General features: G+C 42.7%; 1 protein-coding gene across 5 annotated transcripts in view; it reads right to left on the minus strand.

Moving 5' to 3' along the window:
* JAKMIP2 (janus kinase and microtubule interacting protein 2) overlaps positions 1-12,209 on the minus strand; it is a 57,576-nt gene that overhangs the window by 9,770 nt on the left and 35,597 nt on the right. For all 5 annotated transcript variants that reach the window (XM_074883510.1, XM_074883513.1, XM_074883512.1 and 2 more), the window contains 11 exons: positions 11,318-11,401; positions 10,953-11,015; positions 9,315-9,413; positions 8,265-8,363; positions 7,875-7,928; positions 6,951-7,016; positions 6,060-6,128; positions 4,939-5,016; positions 3,867-4,070; positions 2,243-2,308; positions 615-687 (listed from right to left, as the gene is read on the minus strand). In XM_074883510.1, the coding sequence (XP_074739611.1) occupies positions 637-687; positions 2,243-2,308; positions 3,867-4,070; positions 4,939-5,016; positions 6,060-6,128; positions 6,951-7,016; positions 7,875-7,928; positions 8,265-8,363; positions 9,315-9,413; positions 10,953-11,015; positions 11,318-11,401 (933 nt within the window). In that variant the 3' untranslated portion in view covers positions 615-636. The remainder of the gene's footprint in view (positions 1-614; positions 688-2,242; positions 2,309-3,866; positions 4,071-4,938; positions 5,017-6,059; positions 6,129-6,950; positions 7,017-7,874; positions 7,929-8,264; positions 8,364-9,314; positions 9,414-10,952; positions 11,016-11,317; positions 11,402-12,209) is intronic.

The raw sequence follows: 12,209 nt of genomic DNA on the forward strand, positions 1-12,209 counted from the left end.
TTGCTTGTACTGGAGGAGACAGTGAATGACAGCAATCTGTCCATCCATCCTTTCCATGACATCTTATAGACCTCTCCCATACCTCCTTTTAACAGTGTCTCCTTTTCTGAGCCAGAAGAAACCCTTCCATCTCTCCGTCTCTCAGCAGCTGATTGTTCTTCCTGCATCTCTCCTCGTGGGCACTGAGCTCCACCCGTTACAACCTCCTCATCTATTTCCTGTCAGTTCAGAGCCCACCACAGTGGGTATATGGTTGAGATTTGTAACTGTTTTCCCTCTGCACCACTTTGCAAACATCAACATTTAATTTCACCTGCAATTCTCTTGCCTGTTTGATACTGTGAAATTCTTGTTAGTTTTTATTTTTACAACTCTGCATAGCCAGTACCACCAGTTGAGCTTTGGCAATTCACTTACAAGTCTGTTGGCGTTGTCTGACTGCAACTCCCTGTGGCAACTCAGTAAGGTGATGACCCTCCGCTGCGAGCAACTACAAACTGACAATGACCTGCCGAATCCTCTGACTCCAGACATACCCAGCAACACACAAGGATGTCACCCTCAGCTCTGTGCTAGAAGGGCTAGCTTTGAGGAAATAAATAAAACAGTCTTACCTTTCCAAGAGGCACATTGACATCAAGGCCAAAGAATAAAGGCAAGAGAGAAGAACAAGAATAGAAATAGAAACTGCAGAAGAAAAAGAAGATTGTGTAAAAACTAAAGGTCATGCCGTTGTAAGCATCAGGATTATTTTTGCACTCTGTAGGACAGTTAGAATAACTATGCATTCAGAAACCACTGTATTTCCCTAGCTACTTCTCTAAGTACCATACCACCTCCCAGGCTTGGAAAACAGATCCCATTAATTTTGGTGATGAATTACAGTTGGCACCATATTGAAAGCCTGAGATATAACCGTCACTATGAACCGCCATGGGTTGATTGAAGGCACAAAGCTGGGTATCAAAAATAGCATGGTAATATTTTTAAGTGTGTTAAAAAACAGTGCCTGCAATCCATGCTGGAAATAGCCTGGAAATACATATATATATGTATGTATATACACACACACCCACACCCCATATCAAAACCTAACCATTAAGTGTTCAGTAATCAATTTTTGGATGTCTCATTTTAATCATGAATGCATTATATTCCAAGATGTGACTTTTTGTGAGTTGAAAGCTCTTTTGAAAATTGACACTAAAAAGTCTCCTATCCAAGGTCTCTATTTGACCATGGCGTAAGTTTTGCTTTTTTAATTTTCAGCAAGGACTATCATCTGTTATTTTTCCAAGTTATATATTCGGAAAGATAGATGCTGAGTCCTTATATCACAAAAACATTGGCAAAAAAGTGGAAAGAATTACGTGCATCAAGTTTTGCATTATGCCCACTTGTTTCAGTTCAGGAACATAAACGGAAAGGGCACTGCTGTCACTGTGTTAATATAGCCATTATTTAATATTATAGTCTGCACACTGACACTGCTAGTTACTACTGTAAGTACACTGCCCAGGCTACCACTGGAGATACATCTTACACCACTCTGGCATTTCTAGAAAAGACATTATTGGTAGCAGTACGCTGTGCCCATGTATGATCTTTTTCCAACAATCCTATCTAACTTACTTACAAGTAGCAAAACTCAGTGTGACACAGCTGGCCTTATTTGCCAAAAAAATGCAGTGCATATTTTTACAGAGAGAGAGAATGTGTGTATGTAAATATATAGTATATATAAAGAATGTGCATATATGGTTCTTTGACAGTTCAGTTTCAGGGCAAGATTCTGGTACTGTATTCACATGGCATAGTCAATTAGAAGCTTCAATAAAGAGGACAGCATCAGAACCAGAGCTCCCTAACCCCACCTGATAAGGATAAACTTCAAGTCTTCACTCAGTTTCGTTCAGTCTTTCCTGCTCACTAGCCTCACCTTAAGGGCCTTTAATGAAGTATTGTCCATCTACCAGCACACAACAGTCAAGTAAATGCTTCAGCACTTGGTACAGTATCATTCCCCATAATTAAAAGTGTTTGGCATGTATTTCCTAAAATGAAGTGTTGCGGAGGAGACTCTAAGACTAAAATCTGTATATACTGAAACACAAATTGAAAAGAACACCACCACCAGGTCCAGCTGGTTCAGCTAAACAAAAAGGTCATGTAGTTCAAGAGAACTAGGTCATTACTTTCAAAAAAGTTGATCAACATGCTTCAGAAGCGTAAGAGAACCAACCTTTTCCTCCAGATCCTTAATCTGTCTCTTTTGGATGTCAGTTTTATCTTCTAAATCTCGGATCCTCTGGAAATCAGAAAAGAAAGCATCTAGACTAAATTCGCAGTAAATCTGCTCCGCTGAACAAGTAACTTAATGTTCCAAGTGCAAAAAGCCTAGAAACTAACAAATCCATTTCTTTGGCGGGGATAATCTTGTGTAGTACCATGACTCCATCCACCAACCTTGCCTAACCACAACTCTACCATGTGTACAACTGCTCAAAATACGCTACTGTTTATCAATAGTGGATGTTTCATATTATCTATTTCATATTAATCCTGTTAAATAGATGGCAAGTGTAAGATCATGGTTATACTCTTTAGAATTTTATCATGATTCATTAAGATTTCTCACAGTTTGATGTGTTAAAAGAGGATTAAGGTGTTATTATTAGATCTGAAATGATAAATGTATACAATACTACGAAAACACTGATTCTGTAGTGAGCAGGATACACATAACTTATCAACAAGGTGTTTGTTTTTTAGCAGAGCTAGGTACTTCTAGAAACATTATGTAATGTGAGTTAAACTTTCAGCCCCTTGGGAAGAGAGATCCCACAGAATAGGTAACAGAACTGCTGAGTATGAAAAATGAGGCCTTGAATCTCGGTCTGTTTACTCTACGTAGTCAGGGCATCAGACGGCCGGCCTGCGAACAGCAGAGATCCAGAGGGCAAACCAGGAGGCACCTGGAGAGCAGACGGCACCCTGGTGACCATCTTCCTAATTGTCTGAGACAAGACGACCCGCTTACGGCAGCTTTCAAACACCACCTCTGCCTTTCTCTGCCTCTCAGCCTTTGCCAGCCCCATCTGCAACCCAGGCTGACTAAGAGTTGTTCAAAGCAGCCAGAACTGCCGGGGCAGCGTTCATCAGGGCGGCAGTCAGGGCTGAAATTGAGAAGCTCCTCACGTTGCAAAGGCCTGGTAAGACAATGTAAGGACCAGCCTCAAGCCTCTGACTCAGGATCAGGCAGGACTGTGAAAACTAAGTCTTCCTGTGAACCAGAAACCCGAACCACTGGACACGTGCTCTCTTATTCCCATAAACACTCAAGTAAGTTTTGTTGCACTGGACAGCTGTCACGTTAATCAGCACACTGTGACCCTGCCCTTCTGCTCTGCGACCCCACAACTTGCAGAGCAGCAAACACTGGTCTTTGAATGTAAAATGTAGTGCTGTATCTCAGCAGCGAAATGTAACAAGTGCCCACTTTGGGGGGGCAGAGCAGAAGTGTCTGGAAAAACAGATAGTTCTCCTGTGTAACACAAGCCAGAAACATTCATGCAGTTCCTCTTGCGCCCAGCCCAGTAACCAGGGATGACCATTTTTATTACAAAGCTAGATTCATGGGGACAGAATTCTGGATCAACACTTTGGTTTGGAATTTTAAGACTCAAAATACGCCAAAACAATCCCCCGCAAGCTAATGTTACATGGGTTTGTGTACATGGTAAAGACACAAAGTATGAAACAACTCAAAAAACTAGATGCCAGGCTCCCTTATGACCTGGAGCTTGCCTAAATTTTATCTCAGCTTGTTCTTATCCAGCAAAGCTGTGATGGTTCCTCTTTCTTACCTGATGAGCCTGCTGGAGCAGTTCCATCCTCTCCTGAAGAATCTGGCAATCATATTCTCTGCTTTTCCTCAGCATCTGACGTCTTAGCTTTTCTACTGCTGTCCTCAGCTCTTCCTGCTGTTTTTCAGTGAGTAGTTCCCCAAACTTTATCACCGTTTCTTGCTGCAAAGCATTGTACAAGGTGGCTTCAAGCTCCTGGATCCTCTGGTTGATGCAATACCAAAAGCCAATTAGAGATGAAACATTGTTTAAAACACAGTGGGAACTGGGGGGTTGGTGGCAGAGTCAGGCGCCTGCATGAGAGGTGGTCCCTGTGCTTAAGTGTGTAAAAGTGTGAAAAACAGAACTCATAAAATGGATCAGTGTTTTGACAACAAGATACAAACTTTTATTTTTAAAACCATTTAATATTAATTTTCACTGACATCCCTTTTTTTTTAAGCAGTTACAGACATGATTAGGAGTTGGATAGAATTTTCATACCTATAAGTGTAAAGATGAATACTTAACCAATTCTAAAATTTTGACCCATTGTGCTAAAAAACAAAAGAGGAAAGATTGAAGGTCACTGTCAGACTACTATGCTCTTAATCCTGCTAATTAACGAGCATTCTCATTAAATTGACAAACCAAACATGATGAACTTGCACAGCCAGTTATCAGACCTATGTATCAGAACTTGATACAGCAGGGTTTAGAGCAGGAACTCTTGCTTTTTGTGGCATATTTTCTTCTTGCCACGACATGTGCAAAACAGCCAAGATTCCAGATCTGAGTTCCAGTTGGTTGCACTGGCTCCAGTTGGACAAGCCGACATTAACGAGCAATATCTGCCTTAAACTGACAAAAGAGTTTCAGACTTCAGGAGATCTGCCTTTTGTGACATGACAAAGCTAGCTGTCGCATTGAAGCTGTGCAGATTGCATGGTAGTGCATTAGAAGAATACAAAAAAAACCCAAATAAAAAAACATACTAAGAAAAAAGCAAAAACCTCTCTTCCTGATCCAACAGGAGTCTGTGTCCTGTCACAGTGCTGGCCAATATGTGCTGCAGAATTTCCTTCGTACATACCATGTATGCTTGGTCAAGAGCTTGCTTCCTGTAGTCTAATTCTTCCTCCAAATAACCTTTTATTTTGCAAAATTGCTCCTACAATGAAGGATCATTTGGACAGAAAAATGAATTAGTTACTCAAAAATACTTTGGGAAGTTTTATTAAATCAACTACAGATATCTGACTCAGGGGGGATTAGGAGACTGGTCTTCAACTGACACTGCAGAATTCTTAACATCTGACTCAGCTAGAAAAGAAGGAAGGGAAGATAGCTGTGCATGGCTTTTGTATGACAATACATCTGCTCTACATGGAGCTAAATACATCATCTCTTTTTTTACTTCAGGGGTATCGCTTGGCATTTCAGTAGTGTAATTTAGAGGTTTCTGTGTGATTTTTTGAAAGATGCCCCCTCTGGCATCACGGATGACTCCTTTTGTGCTTTCTTATGTTGGAAGAAGAGTGAAAGTGCAATAAACAGGCACCAAACAGGCATGTTCACGTTCACATTATCCAGGGGAAGCTGCTGTGCTTTAACTTCTCGGCCTACCTGAAGCAGAACAGACAGTACAGACACAGCATGGGAACAGAGTGTAAACCACTACAGTTACCCAAATCCTGTAGTTATGCCTGTTCATCTTGTAGGTTACTTAACTAGAATAAGAATAGGGTAAGGCACTAACTTTACTGGTGCTATAGCACAGTTCAGCTGCGAATGTTTTGCCTTTAGGATGGTTATGGGCTTAAAATGTAATGAAAGAAAACTGTGATAATTCGTTAGTTTCCCACATACTACTATTGAATAAAATGTGATACGACAGCTGATGTTTAGACTGTGAATCTTACAAGACAAAGAGTGTGGTCACTCACATCTCTGAAAATTACTGAGCAACCTTTGAGCCCTCTGTACTCATTAAGAAACAGTCATTCCTCATCAAAAGAGAGGGTTTTCAAACCTGCACTATTTCTGTTTCTATGTGATTCTGCTGTTGCACGTGAACCAGACTAGTAACAATTTTATGGATTCACCAATAGTCAGAGAAAGCCTGCACACTTTAGTTACCTTTTGACACACCAAGTAAGTGTGACACTCTCAGTGTCTGGCCCCTACAATGCGTATTCAGGAGTGTTTGCTTACCATATCACTTTCCAGTTCCATCATCTTTTGATGCAGAGCAGCTTCAGCTCCCTCAATCTGCTGGATCCACTGGAAGGAAGACAACGAGAGCTGTAACCTGCTGTGTTTTCTAGGCACGTGGGCAGCGGCAACCAGCACATCCACAGCAGCTTGTTAGTCTATTTTTAGTAACCTACTGCTAGTTCTGGGCCCATCTTGAGCTGCTCTCCCATGACAGGGGCAGCCGCAGTGTCTGCAGGTCGCACTCGACAGAGAAGCGGCAAGATCACTGTTACCGGGTCACCGAAGATGGAAAAGCACTTCCTCAGGTGGGCAGGGAACCCACTGCCCCCCGTGGATAAGGGGCTCTAGCATCTCAAAAGCAACTTAGCAGGGTAGATGGCAATTCTCTTTGCAGAGGAGGAATTGTTGAATAGAATCCTCGGAAGCTGTCATGTTGACAAAACTGTGTGCTGCATTTGAGCCGCAGAAAGCAATTTTAACCAACCCTCACTTTCTTTTTAATTTCCAAACAAGGAACTTAGACACATACTTTCAGGGGAAATTTTGCATACAGATCCCTTCAGAAGCTTTGGAAATCTCAGGACTAGAAATCCCACACTGTAACTAATTACAGCTTAAATGTCTGATGGTTTCTCATTCAGTTTACAACTGCAAGCTTCATTTGACATTCTTTTTATATTTGTGGTTGTTTAGACTTCACAGCCTGGGCCAGCTGAGTTTGTTATTTTTGCTGCTTTAGCAAGGTGTTTGGGACTGTGCTGGCAGTTTATCTGGGGAATCACTTCCTACACTAGAAAGTTTGACAATATTGACAAAAACAGAGCAGAAAGTTTCCAGTGTTAGATGAGGCCTTAGATAACACATGAGAAAAACAAGCACACAATTTACCTTTTCTGCCAAGGACAATACAGTGGAAGCCTGAATTATGGCCACTTGTTCTTCATTTCTTAAATTCTGTGAAGGGGAGAGGGAAGAAGAAAATTGGCAGCAGTTTCCTGCATGAATAAAGATAATCCAGCCTACAGACTAGTCTACAGTTTTCAGGGGATCCCTGTAGTACTGGGTATCCTATTCCCATTGAAACATTCAGAGTCTGTTCACATATTAAAGAGAGCACTGCTTGTGCCTTTCTGCATGATATGGACTAATTATATGTTTTCATTCCATTGCATCTTATGAGAAACATAAACTAAAATTAGACCCATTTGTCTATCTTCATGCTAGTTTTACAAAGCTGAATCTCCATTAAAGCTTTTGTAAAAATAATGCTGATTTACACCACCACATGAACAGAGAATCACGATCCTTCGTTTTTATTTCTTACGCACTTTACTAAAACGTATCGAATGCTGGCCAGAGAGAGGATGACCTCTTCTACATGGATGACTAAAGTGGGCAGCAATGCCCACTTAGAAAACCTCAAGGGATTTGGTAATTCTTGTGTATTTATGAAACTGTTTGCAGAGGCATCCTAGTTCTGATGAAGGTGTGGTTGGCTCAGGCTGCTGAACTAATTCACGTGCTTTCCTGAACGACTGGAGTGCAGTCAGGCTCAGTTCCAAATATCAGTGGCCTTTGGACACTCTTCCCAGTCTGCTAAACCAGATGTTAAAGCTGCTACTTCATTACTAGTTCTCTGACTATTGAAATCTCACAAATCCTAAACTTATGGAAATAAACACTCCCTAAATGTATTGTTCTGATATTATGTAATTTAACAAGTATCTTGAAAATAGGATAATTATAGATTTCACTTGCTCTACTGTACAAAATGCAGCTTGTAAAGGGAAGGTATTTCCCACTTCAACTCACCCCATTGTCACCTAGGATGTCTAACTGCTTTATGAGGTCTGGGATGCTGACATCCTGCAAAGAGAGAATAAGGTAAAGGCATGGCATGCACATTTTATCACAGCTGCAATATTTGTCCCTCCTATGAAGCATGTTGAAATCAACCATTTTGTTTTATCCCATGGAAATGCATCCCACACTGATTTCAGTTGCCTTTAAGCCAGGTTTTATCATTCTGGTGAAAATTATGAGTCCAATTCAATTGTGTCAGTTATCACAGACTCCTACATTAGACTGAGTTTAAATGCTTAAAGTTTAGTGGAGTTATTAGCAGAGATTAATGTAATGGGTTATATGGGCAGCATCCACCACTCCTGCAGTTAGAAGTGCTGCCTTATAAAACTGACCTACCTTAACCCCTTCCTTCATGCAGTAGATCTGTAGAGCACTGACACCATCTGAGAATGGGTGAATCTGGAGATTAAATGGTGGGGACCGTCTCTCTCTTTCCTGAAAATAAATTGAAAAGACACCAGAGAGCATATTAGAACAAAGAAGATGCAGGTATGGTGCTGCAGGACAGCAGCCCCGGGGCTGATACTTCCTCTTACAACTGCTTATGCAATGTCATCGATCATTGCTGAACTGAACTTCAAACAGTTCCAGTCCTTCAAGCACAGGGCTAGAGAGGTGCACTTCTCACAGCAGCACACTCTGAAACTTGAACTCTTATCTCATCACCCTTGCTGAAAAAGGGGAAAAGAACAAAGCCAGTATAATTTATAGATCAGCATATTAATAGGGGGAAATAGGACTTTGAAGACCCCGAAGAGGGAACTGTACCTGCGCCTCTGACTTCTTAGAGGAACACTCTGCTCTTCAGCTATTAGAGATAAAAGTACACTCAACATTTCTTTCTCCTTCAAGACCTGCTCAGGTTCATGAAAATAAAAAACCAACAAAAAGAACCCTGGATGCCTCCTCTCAGGAGAGATCTTAGCTGTGAACCAGGATGCAGCACTGAGAAAAGTACAAGACAATGGGGTTTAAGCCTTACTTATTCAGTAAATTTAAACGTAATTAATTTCTGTTGATTTTAGTAGATTCCAAGCCAGCGATAAAAAAAAACCATGTTCACAACAGACTGCTCCAAAGTACTTGGAAAAAAAACCATATCTGCAGGTGTGGTAACTAAGAGCCACGCTGACATTGATCAGCTAAGCTTCTCTATGCGTACTGGGCACCTAGCTCAGAGAGGTGAACCAGTCAAGCGTGGAGCTTATTATTTCCAGGATATTAGAGCTGACATACTTCAGCTCACAAATGAAAATGCTGGGCCTGATTTGTGACTCTGTTAAATCACTAGAATGCTTGCGTAAACACTTGATTAAAGTTGACATCCAGTGCAAGTGCACTAGTTTAATTTGCTACCAGCTCTACTGTAACGAGCTCATCCATCACCTCCAGCTCAAGGTTGCGGAACTCCAGCAGCTCATTCTGGTCTCGGGCATCCTGCAGCTCCTGTTGCAGACGGTTGTTTTCTGTTTCCAGTTTCTCTATCTAATAGAAATACTAACATCAGGATCTGTGTGACTGTTACAAGAAACACTGAATATTTGGTGAGTAATAGTTGAGGTAGCATAGGCAGTGCAAAATCCAAACTCTAGAGATGAATCACTACTTGCTGTCTTACCTCAGTGAGTCTTTAGTTTACAGGTGAGCTTCTGCTCATCAACTTCCTAAACATCATAAAATGCTTAGGCTAGCGGTTTTCCTGAAAGAACCCACTCCTACTGAGATCAGCGGGGAAGTTAACTCTACAGAGGTGTCAGGTTAGCTATCAGATCAGTCTGCATTAGCTATTCAACACACTGCTCTCGTGGTAAAGCACTGGAATAGATTGCCCGGGGAGGGATGTGAAGACATCGGTGTCAGAGGACTCTGGGAACAGGCTGGGTAAGTGTCTGCCAGGAATGACACACACAGCAGCACCTGCCTTGGAGAGGAGCTTGGGCTAGATCAGAGATTCCCAGAGCGTAGTGCAAGAACCACAGAGAGCATGCAGGGAGGGAGAGCTGTCTTTGCGGAGGCAGTTACCCGAGCAGCCATCCCACCCCACACAAGCACTGGTGTGAACTGCACAGCAAGCATCTCGACGAGGAGTTCTGTCAGTTAAATACCACCCCACTGGCCACTTGTCTACAGCCTGCTTGTTGGGGACAACTCCACCACTAGCTCCTCAGCCTGCTCTCTTCTGCAAGTCTCCAGCCAGTGCCAGGACATATCTTTTGCGGTCAGGTTGTCCGAGTAGGGCCCCGACAGGGACAGCCAGGGCGCATGGTAAGTCTGAGGACAAATGAGCCCCCACAGGTCAGTTTGTCTGGATGGGGAAAGACGGTGCAGGGCTGGAGACTCACTAGGTGTGTTTATGGAAGGGAAGAAACACAGGCTAAGAAACCTCATCTGGGGAGGTGAAAGACAGCGGTGCTGGGAGTTATGGCCTCTTGCTGACGGCAGTCACATGTATGGCCACTGCTGTTACTGCTGGCGATATGCAAGCAATGCTGAGGTCCTTCATATCCTTATATTCCACGATTAAAAATATATACATACATACAAATATATATACACAAACAGGTGATATTCCTAAATGTACCAAGGGACTGCGCAGTACAAGTTCCACTGGACCTAAGTCCTTAAAAATACACAGAACACACAGGGACTGGGAGTATGAAAGGGTCCTGGTGGTAGCGGGTGATGGCATTTCTACTGCTGCTTCACACCCAGAAGCTAAGCTCAAAACACCCTGCCAGTGCAGCAGCAGCCGCCAACTCTTCAGTGCAATGCTGCTGGAACACAAAGGTCTGCGCCTTGGAGCCAGAACGGCAAGTAGAGCTTCCAGCAGAGCTGGTGCATCAGCAACTGCCAGCAAGAGCAGTGCCTGAGCAAAGCGGGATGGGCTTGTCTTTCCATATGTTATCCTATCTATGCTCTTCTGTCCTTATACTACACTTACAAACACCAGACTGCATGTTCAAAAAGTGTGTTGCAGGATCCAGATTACCCTTCAGAGTGAACACACAGAACTTGGGAACATACCTTGTCTAAAAGCTCTTGGTTCCTCTTAATGAAAAGCTGTTTGTCTTCTACCCAGTGCGAGTCCTGTTGGATGAAGCAGCACTATTACAGACTAATCAAACTCCACAAAGTTGGGCACATTTATTGAAAATTGGAGCCACAACATTCAGGCTTTAAAATCCTACAGGAATGAACTGTCGTTTACAGAATAACAACATATTCATCTACCAAGCCATAGCAAGGCTCCTGAACTCGCTAGCCCTGCCTATTTACTGAACAGCAACATGACATCTCATGGAAGTCTATACTGAAATTGTGTTACGTATTTTTTAAGCAGAGCAGGTAAGATCCAGCATAGGAAAACAAAATACACAAGAAGTGCTTACCTGCCCTTTCTGTGCCAAAGTTTTCTCCAGATCTTCTATTTTGGCTTTATACCTCTGGACTTCAGCTTGGAGCTGCTCCTGAGCCTATTGAAGTCAGGCACAGCATTAAACAGTAACAAAACCAGCTATGTGACTGATATTAAAAGGAAACCAAGCACAGCAGAGCCTGGGTTTATGCTGTTGCTTCCACTGAGTGAGTAACCGTTACAAAGATCCTGGCTCAGCGATGTTTTGTGCCACCCCTCAGATGGGCACAGGATGACACAGGGGAACAGTGGCAGAACAGCCCCCCCTCCCCGCCCAAGCCCGCTACTGCCAGGTATTGCATGAGAGTAGCGAAACACAAGCTCAGGCATTCAGGGTGACAGGCTTTGCCCAAAGACCCCAGTAAGGGGCAGTCCCTGAATTGGAGAAAAGTGCTTAGTAGATGAGTGGCAAAAGGTAGTGGAAAGCAGCAATTGTAACTGCCTGGGGGGTTTTCAAGAGCTGACTCAAAGCACTAAACAACCTGGTGTGACCGCACAGCTGACACTGCTTTTAGCAGGAGTTTGGGCTGGAGACCGCCTGGGGTCCCTTCTAGCCTGAATGATTCTATAATTTTATTACAGGGTCGAAATTTTTAGCCTTGGAAGGTTTGCTGTAGTCTGCATCACATTAAAATTTGAACATAATTTGCATTTCTCTTTTAGAAACATTCAAGTGAATATTCTTAAAGTTGGTGCAATGTGTGCCTGTGGGTTTTCGCAAAGGCATTACCATTAAAACCCAACCCCTTCACACTTGGGCAAAAGATGAGAAACGCCTTGTGATTCTGTGCCAAATTACAGAATAATTACCTGCTTTGGCATGTCTGCCTAACTGCAGTTTTCAGGTTCAGGTGAAGGACAGCCCC

Source organism: Strix uralensis, chromosome 14, assembly GCF_047716275.1.
Source record: "Strix uralensis isolate ZFMK-TIS-50842 chromosome 14, bStrUra1, whole genome shotgun sequence".
NCBI lineage: Eukaryota > Metazoa > Chordata > Aves > Strigiformes > Strigidae > Strix > Strix uralensis.